The sequence below is a fragment of the Anastrepha ludens genome, chromosome 5 (genome assembly GCF_028408465.1).
Source record: "Anastrepha ludens isolate Willacy chromosome 5, idAnaLude1.1, whole genome shotgun sequence".
Classification (NCBI taxonomy): domain Eukaryota; kingdom Metazoa; phylum Arthropoda; class Insecta; order Diptera; family Tephritidae; genus Anastrepha; species Anastrepha ludens.
This window is the reverse complement of record NC_071501.1, coordinates 49,748,362-49,761,227: the sequence shown is the minus strand read 5'-3', so window position 1 is coordinate 49,761,227 and position 12,866 is coordinate 49,748,362. Positions and strand designations below refer to the sequence as shown.

At 32.4% G+C, this 12,866-nt stretch overlaps 1 protein-coding gene and 1 long non-coding RNA gene across 2 annotated transcripts; one reads left to right on the top strand and one right to left on the bottom strand.

The window, feature by feature from the left end:
- Positions 1 to 1,717: 1,717 nt before the first annotated feature.
- On the top strand, positions 1,718 to 3,931 carry LOC128862933 (COP9 signalosome complex subunit 8). The gene is made up of 4 exons (XM_054101774.1): positions 1,718 to 1,813; positions 3,285 to 3,346; positions 3,416 to 3,594; positions 3,654 to 3,931. Exons 1-4 carry the CDS (start codon positions 1,757 to 1,759, stop codon positions 3,908 to 3,910), a joined length of 555 nt encoding a protein of 184 aa, XP_053957749.1. The 5' UTR covers positions 1,718 to 1,756; the 3' UTR covers positions 3,911 to 3,931.
- Positions 3,932 to 9,597: 5,666 nt separating this feature from the next.
- LOC128864455 (uncharacterized) lies at positions 9,598 to 10,156 on the bottom strand. Its single transcript, XR_008454688.1, has 2 exons — positions 10,062 to 10,156; positions 9,598 to 9,998 (listed from the first exon to the last, which is right to left on the bottom strand). It is a non-coding gene; the product is annotated as an uncharacterized LOC128864455 (long non-coding RNA).
- Between the last annotated feature and the right edge of the window lie 2,710 nt (positions 10,157 to 12,866).

Here is a 12,866-nt window from a genome sequence, read left to right as displayed (position 1 = left end):
GACGATGATATTTTTGTGTTCTTCATTTATGTTGGTCCTCGCCGCATAGTTTACACATATATTTTCTAAAACCCATAACTATTAGCTACACCACATGTAATTGTTATAATTTATGAATTTGCTATAATATATTGTCAAAATTATAACAGTGCACCCAAATTTTACGTGTTTAATGAAAATGATTTGGTCGGTAAATTCCATTTTGGTGGGAAGTGTTTAGCGGTGAACTCTAAAATTATCCATGTAAGCACGGTGCAGAAAATGAACATAATAGAAGGTCGCTTAATGTTTTCTTGCTCTCCTGCACAATAAAAGTAGAAAAACAGCGCCTCAAAAGTTGTGTACACTCAAGGCGAACTGAGTATCTAAGGTGGCGCCATTAAAAAACAATTACTTTATTTTTCGCTATTTTGGCAAGTCTTACGTCAGCTATCCTCGCAATCAAAACAAACAAAAGTACATGTTTGTGAAAATTCAGTAATCGGCTTGGTAATATTGTGATTTGTGAGATTTAAACTAATCAAACTAAAGAAAACAAAGTGCCGTGTGTTAAATTGTGAGAGCATTAATTAATATAAAACCTCCAAGCGGTGGCAAGAAAGTATGTGTATGTGTGTATAATTTCTTGTGTTTGATTCTTTCCATAGCTTTCGCTTACTCTTCTTATTCATAAACAAGTAATGTTTCTTCCTTCTGTTTGTTTATTCATGGACTCTTACGACACGGCGAACTCGGAAGGCGCAATCGTGTATTCAATCATTCTATTATTATTTGATATTTTACGTACAATATCGTAGACTGTTAATAATGAAATGATGAAGTAATCGATTTATCGATATCTTTAGCAAATTTGCAATTAGGGTTTTCATATCGAGTTCGGGAAAAGGCCATTTAAATGATTTAACTTTCACAAGCGATTTGTTGAAGTGAAAAAGTTGCGTATACCGAGTACACGAAGCAATTTTTAATTGAACAGGAGTTTCACAATTATATTTTAAAAATGAACGCACACATGGTACGGAATGGACTGATTTTGATGGGTTTTCAAAGTGTCGGTAGTAAAGATATTAACGTTTTTAAGACGCTTAAAATTGACCTTTGATGTCATCATTAATTTAAATAAACATTTTAGTACCGTTGTAGTCAACTTGAATATTATAATACTACCTTCATTTTTTCTTCTAGCTAACGTATTCTTTATAGGAATACTTCAACTTTCATCTGACGCACAGATAGAAAAGCATCTTGCTTTGTTTTGATTTCAAGGAACGTAATTTTAAATAGTGAATTAAATACTGTGAATTTGACAGACAGCTGCAATTACATAAGTGTGATTCGCACATATATATTGCCTGAAAATACTTGAAGTAAGTTTATGTGGTATTCGGAATTTGTTCAAAAGGAAACTATTTGTAGAAATGATTCCCGGTTGGTTAATTGAAGCCAAATCTAAAAAAATTGGCTTTGATATAGCTGGTGTTTTTTGTTTGTGTTTTTCCGGTTTTTATGGCAAAGCGTCCTACTTCTTTATTGTAGCCTTACTTGTTTCTTCACATTCTAATTGAAATTTTTAAAATCAAACTGCCAAACAAAATGCACGTAAAGTTTGTTTTTGCTCTAGCGAAATCACCTTGTATAAATTCATGTTGGCCCAACTACAAATTTACCGAGTTCGGTATGAATACCCCTATTCTAATTTGTTTTTCTTTATTGCTAGTTCACCAGTTTTATAAATACAGTTTGTTTGTCCTTTGAGATGCAGGAACGTAAATATAGTGATTTAATGCAGAAAATCGAATTGGAGGAGTTAAGTGTAAGTATAATGTGCATTAAAAATGTGTTTAATTTAAAATAAGACACCAAACAACCGGCGGTATTCCGCCATTAAAACAATTATTGCATTACAAGTAATAAAAAAGGTCTGGGGTTTTCTATAGCCATTTGGAGGATACATGATTGGTATCAAGAAATAAGGGCTTTTCCAAATGGGCTAGCAAAACATTCCCTTTGACAGGAATTAATTACGGAAGAGAAAGAAGATTTTATTGACGATTTTTTCTGTTTCGTTTATAATTTGGGCAAAACTTTCCTTTACTACCACGATATATTTGAATGGGGGGCGGAGAGGGGGGGGGCGTGGCACCACCCACCACGCCCATTAGAAAGAGCAAGGTCACTCCATTATAACTGTGAAAGTCCCAACCTCCTAGTGTCCCTATGGAACCCCCAGGAGAAGTTTAAAAATTAGGTTTTTTCCGACCGCATTTGCAGAAATACAGTTGAAGAGAAGAGTATACAGCAGTCGTCGACCCAGCAAGCATTTAAATTAGGTTTTATATTTCATAGCACTTATTAAAACGTTGTTTTATCGTAAAAGTTATGAGTGCCGATGGCGAAAATTTAGGTCAAAAATTGTCTGATTTTGCATTATTTCACTATTTATAATTTTTTTTTTTTTTTTGTAAAAATATTTGTTTTTGTAATATACATGTATATTTGAAATCAAAAAAGCGTCGCAGGCGAAAATTTGGACTAAAAATCGCGCGATTTTTATTCCAAATTTTCAGTATTTGTAAAAATATTTGTTTTTGTAATATATATGTATATTTGAAATTAAAAAAGCGCCGCAGGCGAAAATTTGGACTAAAAATCGCGCGATTTTTATTCCAAATTTTCAGTATTTGTAAAAATATTTGTTTTTGTTATATATATGTATATTTGAAATCAAAAAAGCGCCCCTATAAATAATAGAAATAATAATATTCTCTCTCTCATCGTTCGTTTGACAGTTCGCTCCTCAAATTTATTCTGCACGGTATTACAAACGGTTAGAAAAACATTTGTAATAATAGAATTTTAATAGAATTTGGACTGTTATTAAGTAAAAATAGCTTTAAATCGAATATTAATGTACTAAAGAATATTTATAAGTGATTTTGTTACTTTTCTGTGTTTGTATTTAAGTGAAATAAGCGTCTGTAATAGGGCATTTTTTCAAGCTTATGCAAAAAAGACGCATTTTTAACGTTAAATATTGCTATTAATTCTTAATTTTAATTTATAAAAAGTAATATAAATCAAAAGGCTGATATAGTGACTACATTTGCGTGTTATAATTTTTAAATTCGGTCCACGCACTTGGACATTATAAGCAAATATATCGTGGTAGAAAAGGAAAGCACAGCCATAATTTGATTGAAATAGTTTGCACGTTATTTAAATGATACCATTAAACATTTTAAGTTGTTTTATTAACTCTGAAATGTGTGTCCATTACTCAACAGACAAGCATCGATGCGGAATCCTATGCGCAGCTGCTGGCAGCTTACCTTTATCAGGATAAACTGTAAGTGTTTCGTAAATTTGTTAATGCAACAAATATTTGTATTTAATATTTAATGCAATATATTTATAGAGCCGATGCAAAATTTTTATGGAAACGAATACCGCCAGCATTAAAGAAGGACAACAACGAATTGCAAAGGTTGAATATAGTCATGTGCACGCTTATAGTTAATAATTCTCACGAATTTTTCAAACAAATGGACTATCCGTGGTCGAGTAATATCAAGCAAATAATGAACGATCTTTTTGGTATTATTTTTTCAACTAATTTGAAATTTATACGATTTCATACTCAATTATATTTTTAGAGCGAGTGCGACGAGATGTACTGTCTTTAGTAGGTCAAGCTTATATATCCATTTTCGAGCAAGAACTAATGCAAATGACTCAGTTATCAAGAGATGAATTGAGGCAAAGATGTCTGGCGCTGGACTGGAAATTCGAAAATGGAGACCAAAAAGCAGTCGTTATTCCTAAAAAGCCTGAACCCACAGCAGAATTTAAAGCTAGTTCTGAAGATCTGCTTTTAAAATTAACAGATTTTGTTTCGTTCCTGGAAAATTAAATATATTTTAATTGCATTGAATATTACTGGCATTTGCATATTATGCGGATCGTAGTTACTGTGCAAATTGCAAAATGAATATCGGCTCCTTATTTGGTAGCTCAATTTTCAGGGTTTCTTTACCGTTTTAGAGTAGATTGTAAAAGCATTTAATAACATTAGAACTAAATTTTGGTTGAGAAACTTCAGCCCCATTAAAGTAAGTGGAGTCTATTTGCACACACTTTTGGGGGAAAAAATCAGTTAACCGGCTTCGGAGACTAGTCCGGATATATAGACAGACAACAAATTTAAAAACGGTAGTTTAGGTTATTGTTACATATGAGTGTACAATTAACTTCATATTAGTGAGTAAGTTGATTTGTGCATGAAGTTTCTTCGCGTTTTCAGAAGCGGTAGTTGTCTTTCTGTCCAATTTGATTGCTTAAGTTGATTTCGTGTTGCGAATGTTAACATTTCGCGTAGAAGATCAAGATATGCTACTAACATTTCAACATATATTATATATGGTAATAATTTAGCGTATCTAAAGAATTTTGTAAATTATTGAAAGTGGTTTTCCGAAATTTATTATTGTTTCAATTCGTTCGATTCCTTCACTTAAAACCTCATAACTGTGAAAATATACCTTTTTCCCGAAAATGCGTTATTAAGCCTACTGATATTTACATTTGATTTTTCTAGTCTTTTAAATACTATGTTTAGTTGTATGTCATCGATATAAACAAATTCATTGGTACTTGCTTGGGATGTGCAAACAATATCAATTTGTAAAAAAAATGTTAGTTCTTTAAGTAAAGAGATAAATCATAGATGTGGGGTAGCGGATATCGATCAGGCATAGGCTATGTTCAGAAACGCATTATAATGCGCAGTACTTGCAGCGCTGGCAGCACTGTCAATGTGACAATTCATGCAACTGATAGATTTGTTGAAAAATTGCAAATAGATTTGTTGCATTTATGAACGCGCTGTGCAGTAAAATGGAATTGTTACTAAGTTTGGTCATGAACGATGTATGTGAGGAAAAAACCGATAGTCTTTTATTAAATTTAAGAAAAAAAAACCGTGAAAAGCTTAAAAGAAGGACATATCTTGTCAAAAGTTTAATATCAAAACGGAAAATACCCAAAAATAAGTCTTTTTTTGAAACAATAAAATCGTTTCCCGAGGATATATTTGATTCTTATTTTCGAATGATGTTTCTATCTATTTTTAAATCTTTATTAACAGTTTTTACTTCATCTACGACCTTAGCCCAGAGCACGCTCTTTTTCCTGCCTCCCGACGTGAACTATTGTAGTTCTCCATGCTCAGTCGGACTCTGAGCAGTAATTTTATCTCCGATGTACTAAAGTTATCACTAAAACCAAGAAAAGTATAATAAAATAAAGTTTAAATATCGTATTTTTCATCAATTTTTGTATTAAAAGCTAAAATAAATAATTAAATACCCACTTTTCATCAGACATTGTACTAGCGTATTTATTGGCAGTGTGAAAATTTTTGCTGCAAATAATGCACGACTTTTGATACAAAAATGACGTTTAAGAACGCGTTGCATTTGCAGTACTGCCATATTTGCATTTTTGAACGCACTGCTCACTATGAAATAATTTCCACAAGGACTCACGTGATTTGGTTCTTTTTTGGGACTAAATGCAATATGAGGATTAAGGGTTAATAATTAATGCGCGCCACAATCACTGCGACCTTAAGTAATTAGTTCCCATTTAATTTTTACTATAAAGTACGACCTTTTGTGTGTATGTCCGTGTAGTTGCTTGCACTAACCGTTTTATTTTGTTGGCGAATTGTGACATACATTTACAAGAACCACATGTGTGAGTATTTCTAAGAATACACACATGGACAAAACTATTCACACAGCAACTAAGCATCGGCCTCGGAAAAATTTTCAGATTTTCGAGAAAAAAAAACCGACAATTAATTGTTTAAAAAAATCGAAATTTTTGAAAAAAAATCCTTCGATCAGGCACGAGTTTTTTATGTTTTGCAAAGAAGTATACATTTTATTGAAGTGTACCAAGCGGTTTTTAAGGCACAGTGATCACCAGCTCAAAAAATATAGTTTTGGGAAAAACGCGTTTAAAGCTTTGCTATCGATTTATGTAGAGTTATACGAATTATTTAACTACTTACCCAGTGTCATCTATTCCTGGGCCATATAATAGTTCTCCAGCCGTCATAGCAGCTTCCAAAATATCGATTTGCGGTTGCCTACGTAGCATTCTACCTTCTCGAGTGTTATCGTTAGCGCGCTTATCTGCCACTTTCATATGAGTGTGCTGCTAGCTACTTGCTCTCGAAAGCTCCGGAGCGCCCGAGCACCCTTTGTTAATTGTTGAATAACTCGAAAAGTATTCGTCGGATTCACTTCAAATTTTCACACAATATTTTTAAGATATTATACTTTAAGAAAACGCAAAACAAAAAAAGATCCATTTTTTTTTTAATTCTGACTACCCCTGACCCCTTATTTAAAATTAACATAATCTCAACAGAACTTTACGCCATGAAAGAAAAATTAACAAAAATCATATGATTAAAAATTTATTCACACGTAGTATGAATTTTAAATTTTAACTGATTTCAGTTTTCTAGCAAAGCAACCAGTGCTTTCAATAAGTCCCGTTATGAATATGTTCATTCGAAACTGTTGTTGTTATTTTGTAATTTCAAGTTTTGCTTTCGCGGTATTAGTACTTCATGGGTTGGAAACAAGCAGGCACAACTGAAGCTAAAAGAAAAATAATTTTGCTTATGCATAATGAGGGTAAATCATTTGCAGAAATCGGTTAAACGGTGAATCAAACTCGTTTTACTATTTATAGCATAATAGAGGGTTTTAAAGGGGAAACAAATCTTAAGAGATCATACTGGAAGACTTTGCGAACTGACTTCGGTGATGAACGCCATATAACAAGAGAAATAAAATAGAATCACATTAACGCAAGTGGTAGTATAAGTTCGTGAAGAGATTAATAAAGAAGTTCGCAGGGCCTTGAAACGTGCCGGGTATAGCCCGCGAATGGCTCGAAGGAAACCACTCGTCAGCCAAGTCAATAAAAATAACAAGATAGATATCATAAAGGAATATAAAAAAAAGCCACTTGAATTCTGGAACAACGATATGCCAACAGCTGGCATGGAAGCACTCCTTAATCTCCTACCACTTCATATAGCAATCCAAGAGGAAGCAGCTACGCCAGCACTCATGCTACACATGAAAGAAAATTTAAAATTAGGCAACCTCACCGGCCACCTAAGTATCCTAAGTAAAGTCAAAAACACCATAAGCATGGCTCAAGTTTCAGACCACATTGACCCAACCCTCTGTTTCACAAAAGGATACACAGTTACCTTTCCTGAGAGGAACGAGTGGAAAACAAACCCAAAATGGATGAATGATGATTCACAATTTGGGCATTTTTCTTAGAATAACATTTTTAATTACATTAATTTTTTCTCAAGAACAGCTTATCGAATGAAAATTTAGTGGTTGTGTAAATAATTTTGTCCGTGTGTGTATGTAAAATATGGAATTCAATATGAGAGAAACTTTAAATTTTTGCGAACATATCGAAAGTATTCACTATAAAACTTTATGCTTCATCAAATAAACGTAACTCGGCTGAAAATACGTGTTTTATTTGTCCACCCGCCAACAATTAAGGTCTATATACATATACATACTCTTCTTATCTAAAAACTCAGTTTTAACTATGTTTAATGCATTTGCATCAAGAGACGAGTTTTAGTGAACGAAAGAACACATTTTGTTTCAATTTTGTGGACTGTTTGGAGTTGCACTGCGTCCATGAAGCATGCTAATTTTTTTTATGTTTTGGTTTTTGGAAGCTAGTACAAGCAGAAATGCAAAAATTTATTTCTTTATAATTTTAATTTTCACTGAAAATTTTAATTTAAAAAAATATGAAAAACCATGGTGCAGTACTAAAACGTGATATCAGTATAAACTCGTCAATTTTGTGGCATGTCGGAAAAGTATGTACATAAGTACAAGTTTGTTAATATTATTAAGGTCGTCTTAAATGATTTCTGCTATAAAATTTCATTTGTTCTTATATATATTTTTTCCCCCCGTAGTTCCTAGGTGGAATAAGAGGCCTCAAAAAACAAGTTACGCCTAGTTTCTTTTAAAGCTAAGAATTTGATTTGCCGCACACATTTCTTAAGATGTTAGAAATTTTGCTATTAAGTTAAGAAATATTAATTTCATTAATATTAAGTATTTTACAGACTAATTCAGCAATCAGAGGGAGATAGTTAATAGATATAAATTTACGTTTTGCGGTTTCACCGGTTAGTAGCTGTGAACATGTGTGACAAATACATTTAACCCTCCGTTAAAATTAAATTTTAGGAAGCTACCTGGAAGCTCAAATCGTTACCTATAATATAAATTCACGTCCAATGACGAAAAAGTCTGGCTAGGAAAATCTGGACAGCCCCGGGAGCCCAACGGTAGGTTAAGCTAGTAAATTCATGTATAATTTCTTATAAAGTATTGCGCGGTTTTCTTTTTCTTTTTTTATATATTTTTCGGCAATGTTTAATGACTGCACTTGTTGACACTGCCAATATGGAAGTATTACATATGTTCATACATACTCGTATTTGATTTTATACACATCTTTTAAGAATATACATGTTTTTTAGCAAATATCTCAGGATTAATTCTATCTGCTTTTACAAACAAATTAAATGTGATATTAACAGAGTACTGCCTAATATCGAACTAAATTGTTCTAAGTTTTTATTTTGACTTATTAATATTCCACATATTCATCAACAACTTATATATATATTTAATAATTTTCTAAATCTGTAAAATCTTTTCTCTATTTTATCGCAAAATGTAACTTTTAGTTTCTGCCCAGTTGATACCACAGTACGGTTCTGCACCGTGAAAATCTACTTCCGATCCCGCCCTAGCGAGTTCACCAGCAATTTCATTATCTTTTATTCCAGAGTGACCCGAAACCCAGCAAAGTAAAATTTTACTTGTTGCACTAAATTGGTTTAGGTTGTTTAGGCAGTCGTTCGATTCCGCAGAATGTGAAGCTAGTGCTTTTAATGCAGTTTGACTGTCGGAGTATATAATTATGTGTGCATCCTTGTGGCCTTCATATGATTTGTTCCTGCACATATTGAAATTGCTTGAATTTCACCATGGAAGAGGCTAGGCCATTGCCCATTCGTTCGGAGATTTTCATGTTTAGATCATAGCACAGATTCCAGTAATTATTTTTGGAACCGTTTGTGACACATTTGATTTTGATATTTTGAAATCATATAGTCTGGAATGAATAAATTATGTATAAAGTACTTATATGAGGATCTTTTCAATTTTGACCAGCTTTCTGAAAACTGTGTTCGTGTTCTCCCTAGAGGCGCCAAATAAAGAGGAAAAATAGCTGATAAAAAACTTCCCGCTCTAATATTAACAAATAAAACAATATTATTTAAGTGGAAAATATTTAGTATGCTCTGTATAGTAGCTCTGTATCCACCTTCGTCTTATTTTCACTTCGTACATTTAGGTTTCTTATTAAGTTTTTTATTCTGAAATGTTGTTGTTGTTGTAGCAGGAATACAAGCCCTGTCAGTGTAGTATATATCACCGGTCGTCTTCGTCTAGCTCATCTAAAGGTAGGCCCAGGAAACTTGCTGTTTCGACAGGTTGGGTCCAGAGGGAGAGGGGTGTTAGATAAGTGGGTTTTAAGGGGCATGTGAAAAGATGGTTAGTGCCCTGCGGGGTGCCTTCACATGGCGGACATATGTTTGGTATGGCGTGGTCAATTCTGGATAAGTAGGAGTTTAACCTCTCCAATATCCAGAACGTAATTGTGCCAGTGCTACGCGGGTCTCACGGGGAAGCTGGAGCTCCTCATCTGCTGTAGGTGGTGGTTGGACTCTGATTCCGGCATTCGGTGGTCGGGAATAAAATGTGTTTTATTCTAATGCACTTTAAATATTAATTATTATTTTGCTCTGCCAATTCCGATTTGTGCGATGCGAGTACTTGGGGTTGTAGAAAAAACTGTTGAAAAGATATTTGTCAGTATTGAAAATGTACATCACTGTAAACATATTGCATTCTTACCTCAAACACGGAACAGGAATACTCGATTGATGTAAAATGTTGGAAAAGTTACTAGGGTTTTTGCACAACTTATGCTATTTGGTTACGCCTGTGTTAATAATTCAGTGGAGAAAAGTAAATTAATGATATTATAATGTAAATATGATATATTAGATTTATTACTTCAAATTTTAATTTAACAAATTGTGATAAAATTTCAATAAATTGAAAAAACGAATTGTCAATAACGCGATAGTAATACCAACTCACGTATTTGTTCAGAAATGTTAAATAGCAAAAAAATTTGTTCCTATTTTATAACATTTGTAAGAAAAATTAATACAATTTCGGCGGAGTTAACATCACTGAAAAAAGAACATCGAATCTTGTCAAAATTTACAGTTATGTGGTATACTGATATTAAAACAAATACATAAAAATAAAGTATACTCTACAAGGACAATTAAAAATTTACAATTCATGAAATGATAATTGGTACCACTAAAGTTAACAATTATAACAATTATAATTTGGAAAATGTAAAATAATCAATTGTCAAATGTGATTTGCTGTAATTAACCATTTTTTAATTTTTAATTGTTTTATAAATGTATTATTGTTTTGTTTCATATTTGGCTATGAGAAATTTCGGGAATGCAAGCAAAATGGATAAAAACCTGTATTAATTTCGTTATAAGGCCTCCAAATGAAATCAGTATACTGCAATATTGAGCGGTCAAATAACGAATACAATAATTTTATTATATGGATCTGAAAAAGAAAAACTGTTGTGTCCAAGTTGCAAGTATTGAAAAAGACTTAGAAGTAGTGCAATTAATAAGTCAGACAAAACAAAATTTTGAATCAAAATATACCTCTATATTTTTAATCTCATTACCAAACGGTATGAGGCTATGAAGTTTGGAAAAAGTTATTTGGTGGCGTTTCTTGAAGTATGCTTAAGTCGTTTACATCTCTGATAATTGAGTAAATTTTTAAATCATCAGCATATATTTGAAGCTTTAGTGATGAGAAGCATAACAAAGAAAATAAAAAACAACAGGGGAACACCAAAGGTCGGCATAAATGCATTGGAAGAAATTCCGTCAGTAAGAATTTAATTTTCCTATAAAAATGACTAAATTCACTTAAAAAAAAAAGTCTGTGTATATGCTATCAACCTGGTAACCCATTTGAAATGTACAAAAGTAATGTCAGGAAAAATCGCGAGATTTGCTGATTAATACAAATTAATTGCTTAAGGTCAAACAATTTATATTTCATAATTTCTAGCTACTTAGAAATAGTGGTAAAGATTTGTGGAATATTACTGTCAATGGCTGAATTAACGATGGCCAGTTTTTTAACAGACTAATATAACATATCCACTTCAGTCAGAACCAAAGAGGCGATACAAATGAAGAATTCGATGGGCGCACACATTTGAAAAGTCAGTATTTAGATTATGGTCATCTTCTGACACGAAGAATTTGCAGTTGCTGGAATTGAATTCACTTTTTAATTATGACGCGGAGGAAATTGTGAACTGTGGGAAAAATCCTTAAATCATTTTGAAAGAATTTTTCTGATAAAGCTTTCTCAAACACTTTTTTGGAGCTAGGGATGTCAACATTAGCAGAAGAATTTGATTCCGGGCAATCGGGATCTTTAAAAGTAAGCCCGGGATTAATACAAGCCAATTCAGGAATTACCGGGACTTGAAAATTACCAGGATCCCGGGATTGGTATCCCTATTTGATATCTATTTCGTAATATTTCATTTGATTTTAAATGAAAATATTATCATATAGTCATGTTGTAAAATCATTTTTCCATTTTATTAAAAAAATGTACCCTTTAAGTTATCCGGGACCGTATTTTGACCAGTAGTGATACTAAAATTAAGTATAACTGTAATTATTATTCTCTTAACAGTAACTATTGCATCGAAATGTGAAAAATCAGCTAAGTAGCTTTGATGTCGGCTTACAAACAGAATTTTCTAGGCTTGTAGCTGAATTCCGTCAAGATAAGGAGGTTAATTGTTTTTTTTTTTAATTAACAAATGAACTGAAAAATTAATTGATTAACGTTATTGGGCGAGAAGTTTGTATTTAATAAAAGTTAAATACGGTAAAGTTGGTACAAGTTAAATGCAGCAATAAAAATAATGAAATAAATAATTAAATACAATTCTAAAGACTATAATGTACTTAAATTTTAAATAATTGATCATTACACATTTTTTTGGGTGTTTGGTCGAGCTGCGGCGTACGTCTTTACCACTGCCCCCAAATGGGAGATGGTTTGTATGAGCAGCTTTTTCATGATAGAAATATATGCGGAGGTTTGGCATTGTCTAGCGAGAGGCGGAAAAAACATTTCCTACCAACTGGTGTTCCGTGCATGGAGTTTCTAGCCAGTGTAGTTCCGAAAAGTAGTCACCCACCAACCCATTTGGGTACGGCGGACAAATATAAAACTTATGCAAAAAATGTCATACATTTTCTTTGAAATAAATGAGCAGACGAAATAAACTATGAGCCACCGTCAATTGAATTTGTTACTTTTATTCTTCTTCTATCTTTAAGTATATGCTAGAAAGGTAACTAACATAATGGCATAATAGATGTTTAAAAATTAAATGTCAAAGGTTAAATGTCAATAATGTGAAAATATTTTTAAATTTCTCAAAAAAATTTAAAATTTCTAAATTATACTCAATCTAATAGAAAAAAGCAAACAAATAATAATTTATTGTTTTTCCTTGTAAAAATCCATATTCAGCAATTCATTCATATTTACATACATATCTTGTTTTTGGTT